The 23,885-nt window shown below is 34.8% G+C and overlaps 1 protein-coding gene across 3 annotated transcripts in view; it reads right to left on the bottom strand.

The window, feature by feature from the left end:
* Positions 1-1,178: 1,178 nt before the first annotated feature.
* The window catches only part of FNIP1 (folliculin interacting protein 1), a 124,601-nt gene continuing 101,894 nt past the window's right edge, over positions 1,179-23,885 (bottom strand). For all 3 annotated transcript variants that reach the window (XM_074213293.1, XM_074213295.1, XM_074213294.1), the window contains 7 exons: positions 23,727-23,873; positions 18,403-18,572; positions 16,784-18,200; positions 15,214-15,382; positions 12,703-12,900; positions 12,485-12,600; positions 1,179-11,177 (listed from right to left, as the gene is read on the bottom strand). In XM_074213293.1, coding sequence (XP_074069394.1) covers positions 11,099-11,177; positions 12,485-12,600; positions 12,703-12,900; positions 15,214-15,382; positions 16,784-18,200; positions 18,403-18,572; positions 23,727-23,873 — 2,296 coding nt within the window. In that variant the 3' untranslated portion in view covers positions 1,179-11,098. The remainder of the gene's footprint in view (positions 11,178-12,484; positions 12,601-12,702; positions 12,901-15,213; positions 15,383-16,783; positions 18,201-18,402; positions 18,573-23,726; positions 23,874-23,885) is intronic.

Raw genomic sequence — 23,885 nt, 5'->3', positions numbered from 1 at the left:
AAATTTCCAGTTAAAATTTTGAGTAATATTTTTCCATTCAGACCACACAATAGCTATGCTTTCCTACTTTCCAAATAGTAGCATTTCCACAAGTGTCCATTAGATGTCAGCAATACACTGAAAATACTGGGCAAACATTCCACAGAGGCCTGCCACCAGATCCTGTATTGTGAGACAATTATCAAAGACACACTGGAGCTAGCTGTTCCAGGGAGAATTCTTTTTACACTGGACTGATGAGAAAGAAATGACTGTCAGAAAACTGATCCCCAAGATGAAGAGCAGTTCTAGCAGCTGTTGATGAATCAGGTCTCCTAGCCTGGAGAAAAGGATATTTTTTCAATCCTTAAAGACTTGGTGGATATGACTAAGCTAACATCCTTAACATATGAAAGATGTTATGATATAATTTCCATGTGATCATGAAAAACAGAAGCACTAAAAGTTCAAATATCATCTTATTTTTAAAAAAATAGGAAAGAGAACTGAATCTTCAGATTATAGATCAGTAAACCTGACTTTGATTCCTGAGGATATTCTAGAGTAAAGGATTATAGAGATGGTTGATAGATATTTAAAACGGGAAATGGTGATAATCAAGAACAGGTCAAGTCACACTAACCTTATGATATTTTAGATAGTATTTTTTTAACTCTTAGATTAGGGAAATTCTGTCGGTATAGTTTACCTAGATTAGGGATTTCAAACCTTGTTTATCTCATGGATTCCTTTATTAATCGGGTGATTCCTAGATCTTTTTTCAGAATGTTTCCAACTGAATAAAATACATAAGACTATAGAGAAAACAAATTACACTGAAATAAAGATGTAAATTTTGTGTCCATCTAAATTCATGAATCCTCTTTGAGGGATCTATAGATTTCAGGTTAAAAATCCCTGACTTAGATTTTAGCAATGGATAAAGTGCTTAGAAATGAAGTCAGGAAGATTGCTTTTCCTGAATTCAAATCCTAATTCAGATGGGTGACCAGCTGGGTGACCCTGAGCTAGTCACTTCCCTGTATTTCTGTCTCTTCTCCGCAAAATGAGTTGAAGAAGAAAACGGCAACCCAATCTAGGATCTTTGCCAAGAAAATCCCAAAACAGAATTGGAAAAAAATGACTAAACAATAAAATTATTATTATTCTCATGGAGAAGATAAAGCCATTTGGATTAGACAAAAATAATCACATAGATTCGGAATTGATTAGATGCCAGACTCAATGTTGATGGTTTAGGGTGAGCATGGCAGGTCTCTAGTGGAGTTAACCATGAAACCACTTATGCTTAACATTTTTATCACTGTCTTGAAGACATAAGTCATATGCCCATCAAATCTGCAGATGACACAGAGGGATGGCTAATACTGGATGACAAGTGAAGGTTCAAATGGATCTTCCTTAAATGGAGGGGGGATAAATTTGGTCCCTGGGCTATAGTTCGCTGATCAGAGCTTTGGGCTAAATCTAACAAGATTAAATTTGGTACGGATAAAGACAAAGTTTATACTTTGGTTAAAAAAATAACCAAAAAACAGTGTCACATGTATAAGATAGGAAAGGCATAATTAGGTAGCAGTTGTTCTGAAAAATATCTGAAGGCTTTAGTGAATGACAGCCTCAACATGAGTGAGCAGTATGATGGGGCAGTCAAAAAAGCTAGTAAGGATCTTGGGCTGCTTTAAGAGCAGGACAAACTCTAACATTAGGGAAACTGGAGATAAGTCTAATGCCAGGACTTTCTTAGTATATGTCTGATGTTGGTTTGAAATGAAGGAAAAGGAGGCTTATTTTACCTTGACACAGCAAGTATATATAACAAAAATACACTGGCTCTTAGCTTGCACCTCCCCTAATTTCCACATGGAAATTAATCTGGTCTTCAAGGCAGCAGATGGTAACTCACAAAGTCTTTAGAAATCCTCCCAGATTCCATGTATTTGGGTCTTTTTATGACTTTTGGAGAACCCCAGAAGCTGGGGTCAATCAGGTTGTGCAGATAGCTTAGTTGATTGCTTTCCTTTGTGTTTAAAGAGGTACAAAATGACATCAATATGTTGAAATCACAGAACATTATATTCAGCTGTGGGTGATCAGACCAGTATGAACCCAGAATGCTCTATCACAGATTGAGCACAAATAGTCCATGTGAACATTTGGAGTAGAGCTATGTCTACATTTATACATCTCATGTTTCTTAGGAGATATTGCAATTCTAGTTTGCTAATAGAGCATGGTGTCCTCTTCAATAAGAGCCACACCATGCTAGGCATTTCTGTGCCAGTGCCCCCAATATTTCAATCAATTCCAGAGCTCTTCAGAGCAAACTGTTACTGTGTTGGCTCAATTTTCCCTCCAAAATAGAAACAAACTGTTCATTTTGGGAAAGACCTTTTAATCTTTTGACATTAAGTATCCTGGTATTATTCTTACCTTGGGCCTCTGCTTTTGTTGAATGTAAATGTTTAGTTTGGAGAGCATGTCTATCATTGCTTTAGTGTTCTGCTCCATACATCGCCTTCCTCTTACATACTGTATCTTCTCCTTACAATGACATAATCTATTAAATACCAATGTTTGCTGTGAGGTTGCATCCATAAAATTTTACTGAATTTATATAAACAAAAAACAGTTTTGGTGGTAAGGTCACAAAAGCAAGTCTTCAGGTATCATTGCTTTTGTTGTTGCTATTTCTGAGGCCAGTCCTTTCCAGGACTCTCTGCCAAGTCTGATAGCTTGTGCCTATCTTGGAGTTAAAGTCAATTAATGTTGTTTTTGTTTTTTTTTTCCTCTCCCAATCAGACTTTTTTATTTTTTTGGGGGGGGGGGAGAGGATTTGGGAGGGAGGGCAGGATTTGGGAGGGAGAACATAAAAGTTTCAACTACAAAATTACAAGTTTGTCATTTTTTTTTGGAGCAGAATCGTCAGATAAAATTTTGTGTATTTTTTTCATATGTATGTTTCAGTTGTAGGCCAAGCAGACAATTTTAGGGCACCTTTTCTAACCCCTTCCTTGTGCCAGTGATTTTTTTTTTTGTTTCTGTGAAGCAATGGGGTTAAGTGACTTGCCCAAGGTCACACAGCTTGTATCAAGTGTCTAAGGCTGGATTTGAACTCAGGTCCATCTAACTCCAGGGTTGGTGCTCTATCTACTATACATCTAGCTGCCCCTTTATTTGTTTTTTATGTTGGGACAGCTCACTCTGTTTTAAACAATTTTCATTTATAACTTCATGAAATGTAGCTGCTCTGAAAAACAGGTTTTAAAAAAGCCTAGTGATTTAAATGGAGCTACTTGATAATGCCTTTTAAACTGAAATCACTCTGGCTTTCCTTGAATAGCCAATGATAGGTTCCAGGCCATACCTCTTTAGCTCCTTGTTTGGATTGTGATGACTCAAAGCGAATAAGAATAGCAACTGGTTTTTTTTTTTGTTTGTTTTTTTGGCCAGAAACTGAAAGTCTTCCCCTCCTATACTGTTTCTTCTGTGATGACAAACTAAGCAATCTTAAGTCTCAGTTCTCATCTAGTCCTAAATCACAGAATGGATACTGACTCAGACAAACTGAGACCTGGGAAAATAATTTTAACAAACCCCCACAGAATCCATCACCAGTTGTTGACCTATTATTTTTGTCACTGCACTCCTATAATTCTGGAAGAAAGAATGAGACTGATGACATTATGTAGCTCTGTAACACTCAAACTCAAACTCAAATCATGAACAAGTCAAGACATCAACCTTGGATGAGCAACAAACAACAGAGAAGGTATTGACCACACTGACAGAAGGAATTTCCTATACTAAGGGATCACAGATCCAGTCCTTAGCCTTAAGATCTGTATCTACTTAGAAAAAGAAATTGGTGGTGGCTAGGTGGCGCAGTGGATAGAGCACTGGCCTTGGAGTCAGGAGTACCTTAGTTCAAATTCGGCCTCAGACACTTAATAATTACCTAGCCGTGTGGCAAACTTAGTGGGCCGATGCTGGATCAATAGAAAATTTTATGGATTGTCAAAAATGTTCAAAATGATGACCTCTGGTCTTTCTAGCCCAGTCATTTCAATACTCTGCCCCACCACCAGACTGAACCCTCTATAATGATAAATACAATCAACTATACAGGATCTTCTATAATGATGTTTTCTGACTAAAATTTTAATTCTTTTGGGGAAGCTAAGGGACTTGGGAAAAATTAATGTTATTGTTTTGTGGCGATTATTTTCTGGAAGAAAGATATAGATATAGATATAGATAGATAGATAGATAGTTAAAAGTCCAAAAATCTCTTTATCACTTTAAATAATCCATGTTAGCCTCATTAGAAGTGAAAATTTTGTCCCGAGTTTCACTTTCCAACATCTTAGTCATTTGATTTTTTGCTACCACTCCTTCCACTATTGCAACTGGCAACTATCTCCTTTCAATACTTCTCCCTATGACCCTGCTTATTCCACCACCAGATTATTACGTTCTGTTTTTTACAATAGGTTTTTATTGTCTTTTTCTTTCATAATTCCTTCCTCTCTTAAGACAGTCAGAACATATAACAAGAAGTATTTTTAAGGACAAGAAAAAGGAAGGGGAGAAAATTACAATAACTAACCAATACATTGAATATATATGTAATTACTAGTGAGGTTAAGACACAAAAGGATGGGTGAGTGTCCCTAGAAAAGATTCATGTTGTGAAAATATAGTATGATATAGCATTGACTTCCTTGGAACTTTCTTTGGAAATCTGTCACTTGCAATGTCTAATTCATAAACCTAATAATTTAAATAATGATATGAAAATTAATACTCTTTCCCTCACCACAAAAATGAGGCTTCAAAGGTAAGGCTGACTCGGTAGATGAACACATAATGCTTTCCAGCTTAAATGGATCTCTATCCTTTGTTTGGCTCGGAGGCCAGTTATTAAGGAGGCAGAAATACCCAAAGGTACAATGGGTCCAAATGGCCATGACTATAGCAGTAACCAGACTTTAGGAAACCTCGGCCTGACAGCAGTCATACCTTTTTCTAAAGGATAATTCCTGTTGAATTATATTAGGAGACAGAAATCTCTAGAAAATTAAGAAAGAACAAAATTGTATCATTTCAGTAACAGAGGGGTCTTCTAGTCCAATGTACTGCTCTTGTTTGATTCCTCTTACATTGTTAGTCACTGAGTGTATGTACTGTCCCTAGGGCTGTTTACTTTACTTTGTATCAGTTCATATACATCTCCTTGTTTTGAATGACCTTTAAAATTCCTTCTAGCTATGTTTCTATAACCATTATTTCAACTCCCTTAGCTATTTTTGTTCCATTGTTGCTAGCCCTAAAGAACATTTTCTTTAGAGGCCTTTCCTTATTCTCCCAATTGTTAGTCTACTTCTAGTTCTCCATCCCCCCCAATCACTTTGAGTACTTGCTTATTTTCATTCTCTATTTCCTAAATGTGAACATGTGTCCTTATTGTGGAATGTGAGCTCTTTGAAGGCAGGAATTATCTCACTTTTTCATCCCAAGTGAGTAGGACTTTTAGAATATGTTTAACAAATATTGGTTGAAGGAAATGATTGAAAATTTCCTTCATTTTTTATTTCAGCACCAAGGTCCTTCATGTTGCTGAGAATCAACTTCAGAATAACAATTCTTTTATTACTTCTAGAGAAGTTTAAAGGGTGGTATTAGCATGAAGGAAAGGCAAAAAATGAATTAATTGCTCTGATTTGGCAGAATTCCAGAAGATACCTGAACAAGTGGCATCTCTAATACTGTAACATATCTCTGAATCAGGCTTGTGATCCTCACTTCCTTTTCCATTTTTCTCCTTTTGTTCCACTGATCTGTAGCATGTTTCTAAACAATTTGTTTCTTCTTTCAGCAGCTCTATATGACTGCCTATATAGACATACTTGTGTCTCCCTCATCCTTAAAAAAAAAAAAAACAACTCAATTGGACAGCCTCCCCCCATCCCTACCTGTTATCATGTTTCTTCCCTTTGGGGGCTAAAAGTGAGAAAGCTATCTCTAAACAGTATCAGTGCCTCCAATTTTTCCTCTCTCTTCTAAAATTCTGTAGTCTGGCTTCTAATTTCATTATTCAACTACAATTATTCTCTCAAAGTTAGCAATCTCTTAATTCCAAATTTAATAGCCTCTTCTCAAATGTCATTCTTGATGTCACAGTAATCTCCTTGATACTCTCTCTTTAAGGTTTTTATGCCATAAGTGTCTCTTGGTTCTTCTCTTACTGGTCTGACTGTTCCTTCTCACCCTCCTGTGGGATTTCCATCAAAGTCACACCATGGATATCCTCCTCTAAGCCTTAAGAGTCCAAAGGCTCTGCTGAGAGTTCTTTTTTCTCTCTAGAGTATTTCTCTTGGTGATCTCATCAAGCTCCCATAGATTTATCTCTATGCACATACAGTCCTAACCTCTCTCCTAAAAAATTTCAAAACCTCTTACATGCTCATGGAATATCTTGAACATAAAAATTTTAAAACATTACTCATCTTTTCTCCTAAATTCTACCTTCTCAATCTCCCTACAACCGGCAAGGGCATTATCATTCCCCCAATCACCCATGCTCACAACCTATGGTCATTTTTGACTCTTTACCCTCACTCATCCCATCTTTCTAGTCTCTTGCCAATTTCTCTCAATTCTGCCTTCACAAAATCTCTTGGCTGAAAGTGTTCGCTTCTCTTCTCTGACATAGTTATCCGTCTGGTAAAGGCCCTCATCACCTCACCCCTGGACTATGGCAACAACCTTCTGGTTGGTTTTTCCTCAAGTCTCTATCCAGTTCAGTTCATCCTTCACTCATCTGCCAGTGAACTTCCTAAAGCATAGATTTTATAGTGTTTCCTTTACATCCTAGGTATAGGGATGCCTTCCCCTTCAATAAACTCTAATAGCTCCCTATTATGTTAGGATCAAGTATAAAATCCTCCATTTGGCTTTTGAAATTCTACACAACTTGCCCCTTACCTTGCTAGATTTATTACTCTATGATGTAATGATACCTCCTAGCTTTTCCTCATGTATGACATATCTCCCATCTCTTATCTTTTTATTGGCTGTCCCCTAAACCTAGAATAGCCTTCATTCTTCTTCCTGCCTCCTTGTTTTCTTTAGGTCTACAAGGGTTCTTTTCTGGTCCTTATAACTTCTAATGCTTTCCACCTGAGCTTGCTTCTAATTTACTCAATTCTGTTCTACCTATGAAATGGATACATGTCCACAGGGCTTAAATTTCCATGGCCCAAATTTTTCTTCTTACATTAGGATTTCTACTTCACTTCATTATCAATGTTTGGTGCATTTCTATATAGATATTTGAGACTGTAAGTTTTATCGCTGGCTTCTCTCTTGGATTTTCTCTTGTGAATTTCTGAATATCCATGACATTTTTCCTTTCTCTATTGGTATGAAGAGCTGTTTTATTTAGATTAGCAGTATCCCATTTTACTTTGAAGACCTTTTGAGTTAATTTGTACTAAGCACAATGACCTTGATTAGGTGTCTATAATTACTCTACTTTAAGTTGTAAACCTGCAATTGGGGTTCCTTGAATTCATTGTTTCCTAAATTATGTTTCTGGTGATGAGTTCCATAAAAAAACTTCAAAACTAGCAATATTTTCCTTTCTAAAATATTAGTAAGGAAATTATGTTTGAATTAAAAATAAATGAAATGTGGGGTGGGGTGGGGGGAGGGAAGCAAGATTGAGGGAAAATTGTAAAACTCAAATAATATCTTTAAAAAAATAAATTTAAAAAAATAAATGAAATGTAAAATACTTTGCTCCAAAATTCACTTATTTGTCCTTTAGCTCAGAATGTTTCCACTGTCATTGTGAAATGTATGATTCAATGAAGAGTCTGTAACTTATGTGATATCATATCAATTTTTACTTGAAGAGTCCATGAAATGGGCACACGTCTACAGGACCTGAAATTCCATAAATACTAAGCTAAAGACAATGAGTATGTTTTCTTTATTATAAAATTTTTGTTTTAAGACCTGAATTCATAAGTTAGCTTAAGCAATCTCCTTTCTAAATCACAACACCCTAAATGGTGCAAAAAACATCAAGGAAAAAGTGAATTTTAACATCACTGTATGTCACTTCATAGGACATACATGAAAGAGACAATATCAGTGAATGAATTGACATATGTATTTATTGCACAAATTTCCCCTAAAATTGGGAATGGTTATTATAATACAAGTACACAATTGAAAAAATGTATACAAAACAAGAAACAACCAGTATGTACATTTGACCCAGTATTTTACATAAACCACTATCTACATAATTTAGATAAAGAAGAAAATTGTCATAAAACACTTACCAGAACAGAGAAAAGTATGCAATGTGTAAAATCTGGGTTTTATTTACTTTGTGTTGAGCATCCCAGTGTTTGTTGATTGGAACAAAAATAAATCTGTTTGAGTACATGTTTAGTGCACTTAACATTTTCATCCTTGAAATTAAGACATTGTCATAAAGGAGAGAATATTCAAAATCAAAAAAAGATTAATTTATATACAAAAAGAAAAAACTTTAAGTCAATAATACTATATTTTAAAAATCCCTTTTTCATTTGTTGTTACAACAAACAGGTTTCTGTATGTACCATGTTTCCTATGTACCATAAAATTTCTGACAGTCTAAAAATCTTTCCCACAGTCATCAAAGTGGTCATGTTGCAAGCACAAAGGGAAGTATCTCTCATCCTCCAATGAGCAGAAAGTCTAGTTTTTCAGCCTTATGTAAGGAAAGATTAGATAAAATGAGTTATAGAATCATTTAGTTATCTAAGTGGACCAAGAAAATCTTTCACGAGTTGGAAGTCTTTTTTCTCCAGCAAAACTTCCCTTTTCAAGGAGTGGTAGAAAATATGTGGGCCATCTATTTCTTAACTTCAACATTATATTTCATAGGCAATCAAATTCCTGAAGTTCACTGTTTATGAACTTGTTCATTTTTCTTAAGAATTCAAAACCAAAACACTATTTATCTGGTGTGTCTATTAGTGCCACAATAAAAAATTGTCACCAAAAGGGGAAAATATGTCTACAACTGCATTTCTTCTCCATATTCTGAATTTCAGCAAAACAATTTGAGTCCATTCAAAGGTTTCCTACTTGCAGTGGAGAACAGAATTCAGTTCACAGATGTAAAAAGAAAAAGGAGCCAAAACGAAAAGAATCTTTGCTCCAATTTCATTTTATAATTATGACATCCAAGGGTTCTCAAGTTGGTGAGGAGAGGATTTTCAGTCACACTGGCTTGGTAAGCACCTAGCCCAGTAATCAATTAAGCACTCCAATGCCATCAAAACAGATTATTGTTTTAGTTTAATTGAATATCTCTACCATACATAAAAAATTCAAGGCAAAATGTGCAAAATAAATGTAAGGTAAAATCACTTTGTCAACCACAAAAACACCACATTTTGCAAACTAGGGTGCAAGATGAATATGAAAAATATGAATGGACTGATTAGACAACTGATGTATTTAGTAAAGCAGTGAGCCAGGATGGCTCAAGATTATTTAGATAAGCAATTAATGTGAATGCGGTAGGAAAAAACAGAACCAACCTCATCCACAACTTTGACGATGCTCATATTAGACAAGCAAAGAAAAGACTACAATGTAGTATTCAATTAAACTGAGGTAGTAGAGCATGTTGGAAATTTTATCCACCTACCTACTCTATTTACATTAGATACAAGAGTTTGGTTCCATATTAGCTTTTCTTATACATAACACATCTACAGTATATACAGAGACATGACAGGCTGAATAACTGAAATCTTGGGAAATCCAGAATGACTTTTAAGATCTGTGGATGAGTACCACTATAACATAACAGAAATTAAAATATTTATAGGGTTGATATTAAAAAGAGAGAATCTTTTTTAGCTGACATTTTACAAAATTACAGCTTTAACTTTTGCCAATTCTTTGGTATATTTGATCTCTTTTCCTACCAGTTTTGCACTAGCTGTGGATATAAGGAAGCAGCAAAACCCTGTACTTACAAACAAAACAAAAAGATATCAAGTCATAAGCTCCTGTTATAATGGGAACTCATATTTTTCAGCCTTAAAGATGAATGCTGGCTTTACCTCTCTTTTTTTTTTAAGTGTAAAACAAAAGTATCATTGTAAAGCAAGATATGAACTTTACAATTAATATCAGTTAACAACACAAGAAATAAAGCTCACATTTACAATCTTATCTGTCTTCCTTTCCGAGCCCTCTTAGGAAACCAAGATATATATACATACATACATACATATATATATATATATATATATACACATATATATATATATGTGTATATATATATATATATATATGTGCATATGATATACACAGACTCACACATTTTTCCTGAGTTCTGTGTCATAAACAAGTATTTTGAGGAAACTGTTCAAAGTTAGCAATTCTCTTAAAGAAAATATATAAGATGTTTCAAATTGGTGTACCTTAAGAGTTTAGATTTAAAAACGAACTTTGATTTCTGTCTTGAATAATAGCAATGAATAACAATGCAGCTGCTTCAACCTCATATTTTATCTGTTTAAGTTGTGAGCATATTGCAGTGATCATTTAAATATCTGTACTTTTTAATATGTACATTGTGATCACTTTTATAGAGAACTTCATTAGTTTCTTCCAAATTCCCTCTTTTCACTATTATTTATATTGTTTCATGTTCAATTTTTTTCAGGTTTTTGCAAGGCAATGGGGTTAAGTGGATTGCCCAGACCACACAGCTAGGTAATTATTAAGTGTCTGAGGCCGCATTTGAACTCAGGTACTCCTGACTCCAGGGCCAGTGCTCTATCCACTGCGCCACCTAGCTGGCCCCTCATGTTCAATTTTTAAAACAAAAAACTTAGTCAAAAAAGTCACAAGAAACATGTAGTATGTGCAATCCAGGAGTCCTAGTCAACTCCACCAGTGGATCAATCAATCACAATGCCTCAGGATGAAGTCGGCACAAGTATTATACCTTTTGTGCCTGCCTCCATTGCTTCTGCTTGATTTATCCAAGTTAAAATCTTAGTTTTCAGGCATTTCAAAGGAGTATCTGGGCAACATATGGAGAGTGAGTGCTTGCTACAGCTGCCAGAAGAGGGAGGTCACTGGATTCAATCCTAGAACAAAGAAAAGATATCGTTTCCCTTTAAAATCAAGACTAACACCCTATAATTATTATATGTTATTCTGTATGCCTATTGGATATAGGAGATCTGTGCACATGGTAAAGAAATTGTACCCAATATACTGACTCATCAGTTATCTAAATAATTCACAATACTTTTAAACTAAGACCTGATGTATTAGGAAAACAAATAGTACACTGCAAGGGATATCAGGATCTCGGGCTATGGAAGTATATTAACAAAGAAGAAAATGAAATCAGAGGGACCACAGAATATTGGAGAGAAAACAATTTGGTGATAATTGATCACTGATTTCGAATTTATTCATTCTGAAGTCTAAGAAATTGAATGCAAGATTCAAGAGACCTTTATTGAGTTCTATGAGAATAAGAAGCCTTCTTATTACTTTTCACAGTACTTTAGCACAACAAGGAATGGCCTCTTGGGTGCTCTCAGAAAGTAACTGTTATTCTTGAAGCTAAGATTTTGTTTAATAATTCATGATTCTCTAAACCTGTTAACCATTCTGGGTTGAACTTATAAAGAAGACATTAAGTGTCAATAACTTTTAGGAGAGCTGAGGACAAATGATACCAAAGCATAATCTTCAAATACGATAAAAAACAACTCCATGGAAAAGTGAAAGTGGTAGGGTCCTGAGCAATAAGTTATGGAAAGACTTACTAATCCAACATGGATTCAATTCAATTCAACCACACATTGAGCACATGTTGAGGTGGTATAAATCTAATCTAGGAAGCAAGAAAACCTGGATTCATGTCTTGCCTCTAACATACTGATAATTGGTGAACCTCTCTGTGCTCTCTGGGCAACTTTCTAAGGCCCCATATTACATGAAAGATGTTGATCTACTCCATGATTAGGGGTTTCCTCATCTTGGACTTCTTATATCAATGAAAGCCCAGATTCAGTTTCTATTCCTATCACTACCTTAAGCACTTCTCCTGAAAGTCAGAATGACAGACTGGATAGAAAGAAAGCTTGAGAGTCAAGAAAAGCAGCTTAAGTATAGCCTCTGATAAACACTGTGTGACAAGTCATTTGACCATTCAGTTCCTCTAAGCTGTAGAACATTTTCAGATTAGCCTTGGCAAAGGCAAATGTCGTCCCTTGAAGTTCCCTCCACTAAAGAAATAATAGACTCTGACCACTTTCCAAGTACTGCACTTTCCCTCCCATACCCCCACCCCTTAAAGGGTTTATCTTACCCTAAAGAAGGAGTAAGTGAAGGCAAAAAGCAAATCTACATAATTCAGTGTTGAACTCAGTGAACATACCCTAGCACCAGGCCCAGCTCTTTGACATGGACTCGCATCTGTCCCTTCAGATACTCAGAGAGCATTTTACTTTTGAAGTAGAGTTCCTGCAGCCGGTCTTCCAGGTGCATGACACACTGTGGTATAGCAAAGCGTAAATAAGACATGAAAAAGTTTACAAATTCTTATCTCTAGCAAGTTCAAAAATGTTACACTAAGCAGAAGAACTTCATACTTACAAAATTTGGAGATAAATTATGCTTGTAAAGCTGTAGAGTGGAATGAAGCAAATTGGAGACAAGACTAGAAACTAAAACTTCCTTTCCCAGCTTATTATCTGTTATTCGTCTCTGGCTACTGGCTACTTGTACAGTCCACTTATCCATGTCTGCAATAATGCAAACAGCTTCTGCAATGGGTTCATCTAATACTGGATGCTAAAAACAAACAAAAATGTATTAAAAGATAAGTCATACTAAAAACAATTACAGTTAAATGAATGGAAGAGAAACTCCAAATAAATCAGTTTTATTCATTCAGCTACCACTATAAGATCCTTATATATAAAAAAAAAAAGCTTTGGAATAAATGGTTTCTTTTAAGTAACATAAAAAGTCTTCATGGAATAAAGTATAGTTCCATTCTCGAATCAAAATATATAGGACATTTTACGAATTTAATTTTCACTGTTAAGTAGATAAAAATAATAGCTCTCTGTCATACCTCTACAAAATGAATGATGACTGACAAAGGTAACCAAAATACTTTGGGCTGAATACTCCAATTATTCTGCTGAGAGGCCAGTGTATTTATAAGACCAAGAGGAAGTGTATATCTACTATGTTTTCTAGAGTTCTCTTGGGAAGGCTGCTGATAACAGGTTTTGGCACATTTTCAGAGTCAGTACTCATTCATAACACAGATATTTTACATAGTAATGGAGATTTTGGATATTTTTTAAAAGAGTCAAATTTTTAGTATGTGATCACTCAGAATTCTTTTAAGAACTGAGTTTTAATGAACTACATTTTTGTGTATTTTATTCCAATTTAATAGGGGACGAAATATTCCTGTCAACGTGTGAGAGAAAAATCATGAATGAAAATACATCTTACTGCAAACTTCTTCAGGATTGAACCAGAATTTCTGTATTTTTAATGGAAACAAAAGGATAAATGTAGCTAAAATATTTCAATGAAATAAGAGATTGTCACCAGACAGAACATATTCAGGAAAAAGCTGAGAACTTGATAAATTGATTCATTTAACTTCCTAGGAGTGACAACCCAAAACAAGAAATGTCAATAGTATAGTTTTATGTAGGATGTGTTTGTGCAACATTATTTTATTTCAATGGTCATAAGATGTTTGGCTAACACTTTAAACAAAAACACTTGAAGTCAAATTCTATAAAAGACATTTCTTTCTAATAAACAGAAGCAAAATGAACCTTAATAATAATTTAAAGCAAAATGGGAAATTAACTGTAAAAAACAAATTTATACTGAAAGATTAAATTCTCAAGTTTCATTCAAAACTCTGAGCCATGTAGGGATCCCTGTATAAAGTGAAAATTCCACTGAAATTTTAAAAGGGCAATAATCAGGTTTTTTTTACACACACCCAGAGCTGCCCCCAATCTTTTAAAAATACTTCCTAATAACTTCTGAATTTACTCACACATAACTGTATTTATCCACATAAAAATGAGTCTGATTTAGTTTACTGAACACAGTGATGGCTGCACTGCTTTGAAAATAGTACTTGACTGTTAAATGTATTAAGAAACCAGGAGAGGGAGCTCTGTAACAAACAAATTCACTTTCATTGTCAAAAAAATGGTACTAAAGACTAACATTCTACTATACCTAGAGAAATTGAGATTTCTTTCTCACTGAGGAAAATTTTGTTAAGTTATGTTTTTCTGATGAGATTCTAAAAGCTCTATTAAAATAGCACTGGAGGTATGAAACTCTCAGTCCAGGGCTGGAAAAGGATCAAGATTATAATGTAACTGAGAAATGTTTAACAAAATAAACAAAAGTATAATACAATATGAAGAATGGTAATTTGTGGTTTGCTAAATCAAGACACAACCCGGTTTAAGATCACTTACCTAAGGAATTTTCAATTTACAAAGTGCCTACCAGGAGAAAGAACTCAAATAAATTTCAGATTAACATGACTGATTAAATTACTTCAAGGATTAAAATAGCATTTACATTTAAACATGCTGGTATAGATTTCTATTTTTTATGTTTTAAAAAGATCTCACTGTGCCCTATAAATAGCTCTGGATTTGGAGGCAAAAGAATTGGGCTCTTGCTTTTGCTTGGACACATACAAGCTGTTTGCTCATTTTTTAAATCCTTTAACATTAAAAAGTCTTAATTACTTATTTGCAAATAGATATTACTTCCACTCTGCTTCTCAGTATTGCCCTGATTAAAACACCATAGAAATCTTTCAGTATAGTACAGTAGACTACCATTAGTAATCCTCTTTATTCTGTAATCAAAAGTTCAGTTTTCTGGTATAATCTGGCAAGATCTAGCCCATTCATTCTCCCATTAACTTAGCCAGCCAGGTTTTCTCACTGCAGTATAACTTTACCACAGATCTAAACCAAGTTCTATAAAAGCCTCACCTGAAGTAGAACCTTTCGCATAACTTTTCTTCTATTGGATAATGTGACTGGAAAATAACATTTGCTTTATTTGGATAGTCATTCTTTGAATATTATAATTTACCTGCACAGCATGCGACAGATCGGAAACCAAACACTGACGAAGTTTCTCATCATTTCCTATTCCTTGCAAAACAAAATCAGGTACATAAGAAGAACAGTAGCTACCTAGCAAGGACCTTCCAAAATTGGCAATGCTGGGCTTGACAGAGCTCACTTCAATTAATTTTGACCTGAAAGAAAGGTCCAAAACAGGCATATCTAATTAGGAATATTACACATATCATACGGTTTAACAAAAACTTGATTTCAACACTATCATTTTCAATTTTACATATAATACATATATAGTATGTATATATGCATAATGTGTATGTATGCATGTGAATATTCATTAAAGTAAAATAATCACCATTTTAAGTATAGTTTATGGATTTAATGTGGCCACAAGGGAAAGATGTTCAAACTACTTTGACATATTGTTGTTAAACAGTATGAGTTTTCATGAACCTAATACTAGCTAACATGTGTGTAGCATTGAAAGTCTACAAAATGCTTATACATTCATTATCACCAGTTGATCTTCAAAACACCTAGAGCAGAAATAGTATATTCCCTTGTTATAGACAAGATATTCAAAGTGGTCACATGGATAATAAAAAGGCAGGGACAAGACTTGTTTCCCAGGTCTTTGGTCTTAAATCCAGTGCTCTTTCCATTATGTCATGCTATTCCACACAAACTGAGCTTTTTTTTTTTTTAGGTTTTTTGGCAAGGAAAATGGGGTTAAGTGGCTTGCCCAAGGCCACATGGCTAGGTAATTATTAAATGTCTGAGACCAGATTTGAACCCAGGTACTCCTGACTCCAAGGCCGGTGCTTTATCCACTACGACACCTAGCCACCCCAAACTGAACTTTATTGGCAGTTGTCACACATTTCTAACAAGCTCAGTTGAATGGAATGGCCAATATTAGGAAGCTAAAAATTCAACAGCTGCTAGGTTCTCTTCTCAGTCTTTGTCTTCCTCCTGTCACTGACCTGAAGCAGCCTTTCTAGATGTTGGCCTCAGTCACACCTATTTTTAGTCATGAACCAACAATCTGCTTCATGGTAGTTTGAGATGCTGTGGGAAAAGCGCTTAGAACTAGAGTCAGAAGATTTGCAGTTAAATGTGGGCTCTACTACTTCACCTATGTGAACGAACCTCAGTTATTTTATTTTTAAAATGGGGTCTAAGAATAGCCCAATTCCCTATATCACAGGATTGTTTTCAAAAAATACTTTGTAACTGTAAAGGCTCTATAAAAATGTTAAATGTTAGGTAAATGCTCTAGTTTTATTCTTGTGCTGATTCTTATTCCATAGCATGAGCATGTGTGCATTTTCTAAAGTTCTGGTACAAAGTCATCCCCTTACTCTTCAGCTTCTAGGAAGTTTTTTTAGGGGGACAAAAGGGTCAAGTTTTAAGAGTTGCTTCCTAAGAGTGACTACATAACACTTGCCAAGGGGATTATGTTCTGGATACTAATCACCCCATAAATACCTGTGGCTAACAAGTTTTTAAATATGTTCATTCATTCTTTTGAGAGAAGACATTGTGCTTTTAATTTACTTTAAAATTTTCTTACTTACCCAGGAAAGGGTATTTCATCCTCTTCTGCCCAATCTTCTCGGTCTCCTCCAAAATAGTTACTGCCCTGTCTGGTCAAATCATGACCAGCATCTTCACTCTCACTGTCACCAAGGGCACTATCTGAACTTTCATTTCTTGGAATGTCCCATTCAGTTCCTACAGCTATTTTCCCCTCTGAGTTCTCTTTTTCCCCATGGGGGATATGAACAGACTTTGAATTTCTTTGGTTCTGCTTAGGAAAGCAGGCTTTACATGAATCCTGGTGCACAGATTCCATAAATGTACAAAACTGACTGGATTTTTTATTATTCTTGGTACACAGTCTTTTAGAAAAATCTAACATATTACTCTGTGGTTCTAAAACATCTGTGCTTGTTTTAACTGGAACATCATCAATAGTTCTGGTTTCGATTGAGTCATCATTAAAATATTCATCAAATAAACTCATGTTCTCTAGATTTGAATGATTCCAGTTTGGAAGTGCACTGGTAACTCTGGGAAACATTTCATGTACTCCAGGATTCCCAATTTGGTCCTCAACCATAAGCTTAGTTTCATGATGTTCAGCAAGAGTCTTCTTTTTTTCCTTTGTGGATTTGATGTGATGCCTTATGATCTGATTCACAACGGCCTGACTTCTGATTTCTGTGTCTGAATCAGGTGACATGGAATCTCCTATTAGGAAGGTAACCTTTGTCTGTGAAGCATCACAAGAAAATGAGGTAGGCATGAGCTTATCTGGGGGTTTCTTTTCCACAGCCATACCTGTTGATCTCATTCCTTTGCTGGATTGACTGCCTGAGTCCAGTGATTCTTCACTTCTCCAGGTTTCTATTGTTGGCTCCAGTCCTGAGTCTGCCAATAGACATTTGTTGACTGGAGCAGATCCTGTGCAAACTATGGTCTCTAACTTGGTGTCAAGGCAAGTTCGCAATTTCTCTCTGCACTGCTTAATGTCAACAGCATTTTCTTGGCAGCCAGAAGGAGAAATTATCCTGCACTCCCCTGAAGAAGTTTCCAGCAGCTGTTGAGAAGTGCCTTCAACATTTCTCTCTTCTGAAATATTCTCTATATTTTGTACAACAAATGGGCATTTGCAATATTTACAGTCACGATGGGGAGTCCCTGTTTCTTCTGAATCTCTAAAGAGCAAACTGCTTTTGTTCCTGTGCATTGTGATGAGCACATATTCAGATTCCTCAACTTCCCCTTTTTCTAAGGTTGTGGTAATAATCGTTCCTGGCATGACTATGGCTTCATCTTCTCCATTTTCTAAGAGATGGGTCTCTTGAAGTTCAGAGCATCTTATGAAATAGGTAAGCAAATAAAGCAGCCTCTGGACCATGTCTTGTCTTTTGCCAACCACTACTGTCCTTGCTAATCTTACTGGAGAGCCAATTGCTCCATATAAGTCTCCTGCAATGGAAGAATCAATTAATAAGTATTCCTTTATTTCATAATATGCCAACAGGAGTGTAAGCACTAAGTTTAACCAAGTAAGTTTCCTAAGTTCATAATTTTATGGTATATAAATGTTAAGCCAATTGTTTCTGCTGTGAAATGGAAAAAAGATACACATACAACTACAGCATAATGTTAAGATTCTCTGAGGACATACCTAATTGTGCCCACAGTGGGTTATAGGGATGAGTCTTTGCCAGCATGTCCACACTCTGAGAGGAATGTTTTTCTAAAAATATTTTTATAGGTGGTTGTCCATTAGGCATGACTGTTGGGACCCAGGCAAGGTGATTGGTCAGAACTGCTGTAAGGAGAGCTGGTAAGAATCTGAAAAGCAAAATCATTCTATCAATCTCTATCCTCTGGTTCTATGAAAATGGAAAGAATAGTAATAGTTTTAAATAAAAATCATACAGAATTAGCTAACAGTCAAAAAAAGAGACCCTTCAAATATAACATTCCCTTTAGAAATTACCATAAAATATGTTTTCAAGTTTCAAGTATTTTTTTATTTCTTTAAGGCTGTGGGGTTAAGTGATTTTCCCAAGGTCACACAGCTAGGCAATTATTAAGTGTCTGAGGTCACATTTGAACTAAGGTCCTCCTGATTCCAAGGCCGGTGCTCTATCCGTTGTACCACCTAGGTGTCCCCATTTGCAAGTATTTTCAAGAGATATTGAAACAGAAGGTATTTTTGGATAAAGCATAAACTATTTTGTTTAAGCTTTGAAGTCCTTTACAACCTGGCCACAACTTTTCGTTCCAGACTCACTGGATATATATTCTTCCTACTACACTCTTTGATCCACCAAAATGGCATTCTCTCTTTTCCTCATATGTGATCTTCTATCTTCTATTTCTGTGCCTTTAAGATGAACTGAACCACATACCTAGAATGCTCTTCCTCTTTACCTACCTATACCTTCTTAAAGAAAAATGTATCTCTTTTAAAGCACAGGACAAGTACAATTTCTCTCATGAAGCCTTTCCATGAGTCCTTTGTCTATTTTTAAAGTCCCTTGTATTTAACTACTCCATATTTTATTTATGCATATACACTACATTCTTACATATGTGCCTCTATCTTACATCAGATGTAAATTCCTTGTAAGAGTTGTGTTTCACTTTTTGTATTTGGATACCCAGTACCTAGGACTGCACTTTGCCATATAGCAGATGTTTAATACATTCTTTTTTTTGGGGGGGGGGGCGGTAAGGCAACAGGGTTAAGTTATGTGTCCAAGGTCCCACAAGCTAGGTAATTATTCAGTGTCTGAGGCTGGATCTGAACTCCTGTCTTCCTGACTTTAACCTCAATGCTTTATCCACTGAATCATCTAACTGCCCAGCACTTACTATCTTAACGCATTAAATAATAGACCTCATTTTTAAAGACTCAGAAGTGCTTAAATTCAACTTCACCATCTGATAGAATAAATCAAATATTGGTTCCAAACAAATATATCAAACATGGCACTAATTGGTTTCTTTTGGGGGAGGGGTATTAGCAGAAGACAGTAGCTTAAAGCATAGAAAACATTATTTTTTTTCAATTTAATGGCTTTTATAAGCCAGCTAATTCAATTTCATACTACAAACTATCTTAAAATAAATACTTATGTTAAACTGATGTTCAAAGTCCAAACATAAGCATACAATCTCATTGAATCTATGTTACTAAAGAATAATACATGCCTTAACTCAGAAGGTAAAGATTTCTTTTAGAAACCTTTTGTTGCTTTAATGTTTTAAAAAAAACAAAGTATGAAGGAGACATTCCTGAAGATAACATGCTATCAGAGGAGTGATAGTGAGAAAATCAAATTTATTCTGGTTCTATTTTGTAAATGATTCTATTCTGTATCACCACCAAACATATTATTAAATTGCCTTGTCACATTTTTTTTGTCATTGAGTTAAATTTGGATGTTCAGTTTCCCTTTCAAAGTTTAGGTATCCTACCTATCATCTTAATTCAAAGAAATGTATTAATCACATCTTACTGCCCACATACAATTAAAGGAGATCTGTTATCTTGCTAACAAGCTAGCAAGATGGGTTCTGGAAAGTCTGTTTATCTATTTATTTAACACTAGCTATGCAGGGAGATACCACCAATAAGTTTCCCTAACAACAAGACAGAAGGAGGGGTTGTTGCTAGCCCTGGTAGCCCAGACTTCCATTCAATCATATATTTTCTATCATCTATGACACTTCAAGCTTTGTAATCAATCATATTACATACATGTGTTGTAGCTTATTCTTTGTTCTCCTGTGCTTCTCAAAACTGTATGAAAGTCTCATGTTAAGGGTAATAAACTTCTTTTACTGATAATACTAGCATTACCAATAAATTCAACGTTCTTGGAAATTTGTTCCTCAGTTTATCTTAATTTCAGTCACAACAATAAATATGCTGTACAAAAGCATTTTCTGAGATACTGACTCTTGATGCATATTTAAGAATTGCAGTTTTATACAAACTATCCAGTCAATATCTATCTGGAAAATATCTATACAGTCTAAAAAAGGAATTTCAAATTAGACAAATATTAAATAAAATAACAGTAGGGTATTGTCTCACACCCATCAAAATGGCAAAGATGGCCAGAAAATTAGAAAAATTTGATATTAATAGAGATGTGATAATACAGGTCCTGCTGCTGGATTTCTGAAATGGTTCACCTATTATGGATAACAATTTGAAGTTATGCAAGAAAAGTTAAAATACTATTTCAGTCAGAAATCTAGTACTGGATTTTTGACTCTAGGAAGCTAATAACAAGAAAAGATACAAATATAAAAATTTTCATAACATCATTACTTATTAACAGAATAAAAGGGAATAAACTTTCTGTTCAACAACTCAGGTGTGGTCAAATGTGCTGACATTACATAAATGTAATGGAATATTGCTATAGCATAAGAAGTAATGGATAAGAATTCAAATAACTATAAAGTGAAACAGGTTGATCAAAGCAGAACCAAGAGAAAATACACACTTCAAATTATGAGAAGCAATTTTTAATAGCAATAAATCCAAATCTAAAATGGTTAACATTATCTTATGAAGGATTCAAACATCAATCCTTTTAGGAAACAAGAAAAATAATGAAATATAATACTGAATTTTTGCAAGTTGCAATCACCCTTTTGTATTGTTTTATTTAACTGTTTTTGAGAGACCTGTGAAGAATTCAATTGGGTAGATGTTGTAGGTTTGAAGGTCATAGTGAAACAAATTTTATGAACAAAAAATATAATTGCAATTTTTATTTAGTGGCTTTCTGATGGGAATAAAAACTACACAAACTTGAGATATCCTTTTAAATTTAATGGTAAAGAATGAACAACTGATAATTAAATTATGTTTACTGAAAATGATCACCTACTCAACTGAACATGTACTGTATAATGCATGTTAATAAATGCCTTCCTGATATCACTGGTAATATTTATATTACTCTTAAGTTTTCTTCTTATTATTATCTAATCAAAAGACATCTTTAGGATTCTGTTATATAAGGTTTTATAGAAATTTTAAGGAGGGACCAAGAGGAAGAAAACTTGATATTTTGATATAAAAGGAAATAAGCAAAAAAGAAGAAAAGAGATATGCATATCAGTGGGTCTAGAGAAATAACAGAAAAAAAATTAAAGGAACTACTTTTTACCTCCTGGGAGTTTAAGGAAAAAAATTCCTTAAAAAGAAGTTTACTATTAACAGATGTAATTATTACAATAATAAAAAATTAGCATTTTACTCTAGGAAAAATAATTTCATGACATTCTCTCAGGTGTTCAAGTGAGGCTGCCCATAATGAATTAATTGTCTAATTAATGGATATATGTTGTTCTGAGTTGCAGAATGATATAGGCTATTAGAGCAATATCATTTCTTATATCTATTTATAAAGGGGAAATCACTTATCATTCACTCATTTTGTTTCTGTGATTTGATAAAAGAAAGAAAGAATATAAGAAAAGAGAATACATGCCATCTAGACTATAAACTCTTTGAATATAAGGACTATTTTTACTTTTGGATCCCCAGCACTAAGCATAGTATAAAAATAATAATAGCTTATTAAGTTTTTGTTGAACTAAATGTATCAGACACATCACAATCATTAAGATCTAAATAATTTCCTTGTTCTAAGATTTTTTCCTGGGCTTTTGTAGGTAGAATTTGTGGCAATAGGTCTTGTTGTTGTCAGTTTGTCTAACTCTTTGTGATTCTATGGATTTGTCCATGGGGTTTTTCTTGGCAAAGATATTAGAGAGGTTTGCCATGTCCCCATTTTATAGTTGGAGGAACTCAGGCAAATAGGGATTAAGGTGGGGTGGCTAGGTTGCATAGTGGAGGATTAAGGTGGGGTGGCTAGGTTGCACAGTGGATAGAGCACCTGCCTTGGAGTCAAGAGTACCTGAGTTCAAATGTGGCCTCATACACTTAATAATTACTTAGCTATTTAGCCTTGAGCAAGCCATTTAACCCCATTGACTTGCAAAAATCTAAAAAAAAAATTAATCGGGATTAAGGAACTTGCCCAGGGTGACACAGTCAGCAGGGGTCTGAAGTCACATTTGAACTCAGGTTTTCAGTGCTCCACCTACTGTGCCACCTAGTGCATGGTAATAGGTATCCTAGAGCAAAATTTCTATTAAGAAATGAGGAATTCTAATTTTTTATACATACTAGTTCACCATTCAAGTTCTACCTCAAACTGTGGCATGAGAGTGACTTCTTAAAGCTTATGCTTTAAGGTGTGTCCTGATGCCTCTGATAGAGATCCAAAAATAAAACTATGACTTGGCCAAGTAAGTAACTAGGCTAAATTTGAAGAGGCTATTCAGCAAAGTGATAGAAAGGTGATGAATTTTCTGGCCTCACCAACGTTCAGAGACCATCCATTAAGTTAAATATGGTTGTAGTCTGCATCAATGAAAGTAACAAGTTCTTCAAATGCAAATTATTCAATATTTACTTTGATTTTTTTTTCTTTCCTTGGCTATGTGGTTAACTGACTCTATTTCCTACCTTATATCTCTTTATGCTAATAATTCTCTCTTTAGGGGCAGACAGGCAGTATGATGTAGTAGAGAGCTAGCTCTGGAGTAAGGAATACCTGTGACACATACTAGCCTGACACAAAGCAGTTGTGTGACCGGAGGCAAGTCAGTGCTTAAAGCTTTCAGCTCTACAAGCAATGAAATAAGATTATAAATTATAAATTATAGATATCCTGCCAATATCCATAGATGAAGTTCTCTATATGAATATCCTAGGGAGTTCTCTCTATGAATGAAATCAAAAGGCACAGACTAAGCAAAATGAAAGGGAACTATGTTAATTATAAAAATTATGTTTGATATCCCTGTATCCTTATTACTTATACCTCACAGCCATTATTTCTTGAATAGTGAAATGCTGACTTCATTAAAAAGAATATAAATAGTTACAAAAAAGAATGAGCATACTGGTTTTTGGAAGCATTTTCCATAAGAAAAGTGAATTCTTTCATGAAACGATGGCAAAGTTGGTTCTTTTCAGAGATTCCCGACATCATTGTGAGCCAGACAGGTTCTCCAATCCGAGGCATCGTGTAAAGATTACAGATTGTTGTTCTAAATAAGAAA

Source organism: Macrotis lagotis, chromosome 1 (genome assembly GCF_037893015.1).
Source record: "Macrotis lagotis isolate mMagLag1 chromosome 1, bilby.v1.9.chrom.fasta, whole genome shotgun sequence".
Lineage (NCBI taxonomy): Eukaryota > Metazoa > Chordata > Mammalia > Peramelemorphia > Peramelidae > Macrotis > Macrotis lagotis.
This window is presented reverse-complemented; position numbering and strand designations above follow the sequence as displayed.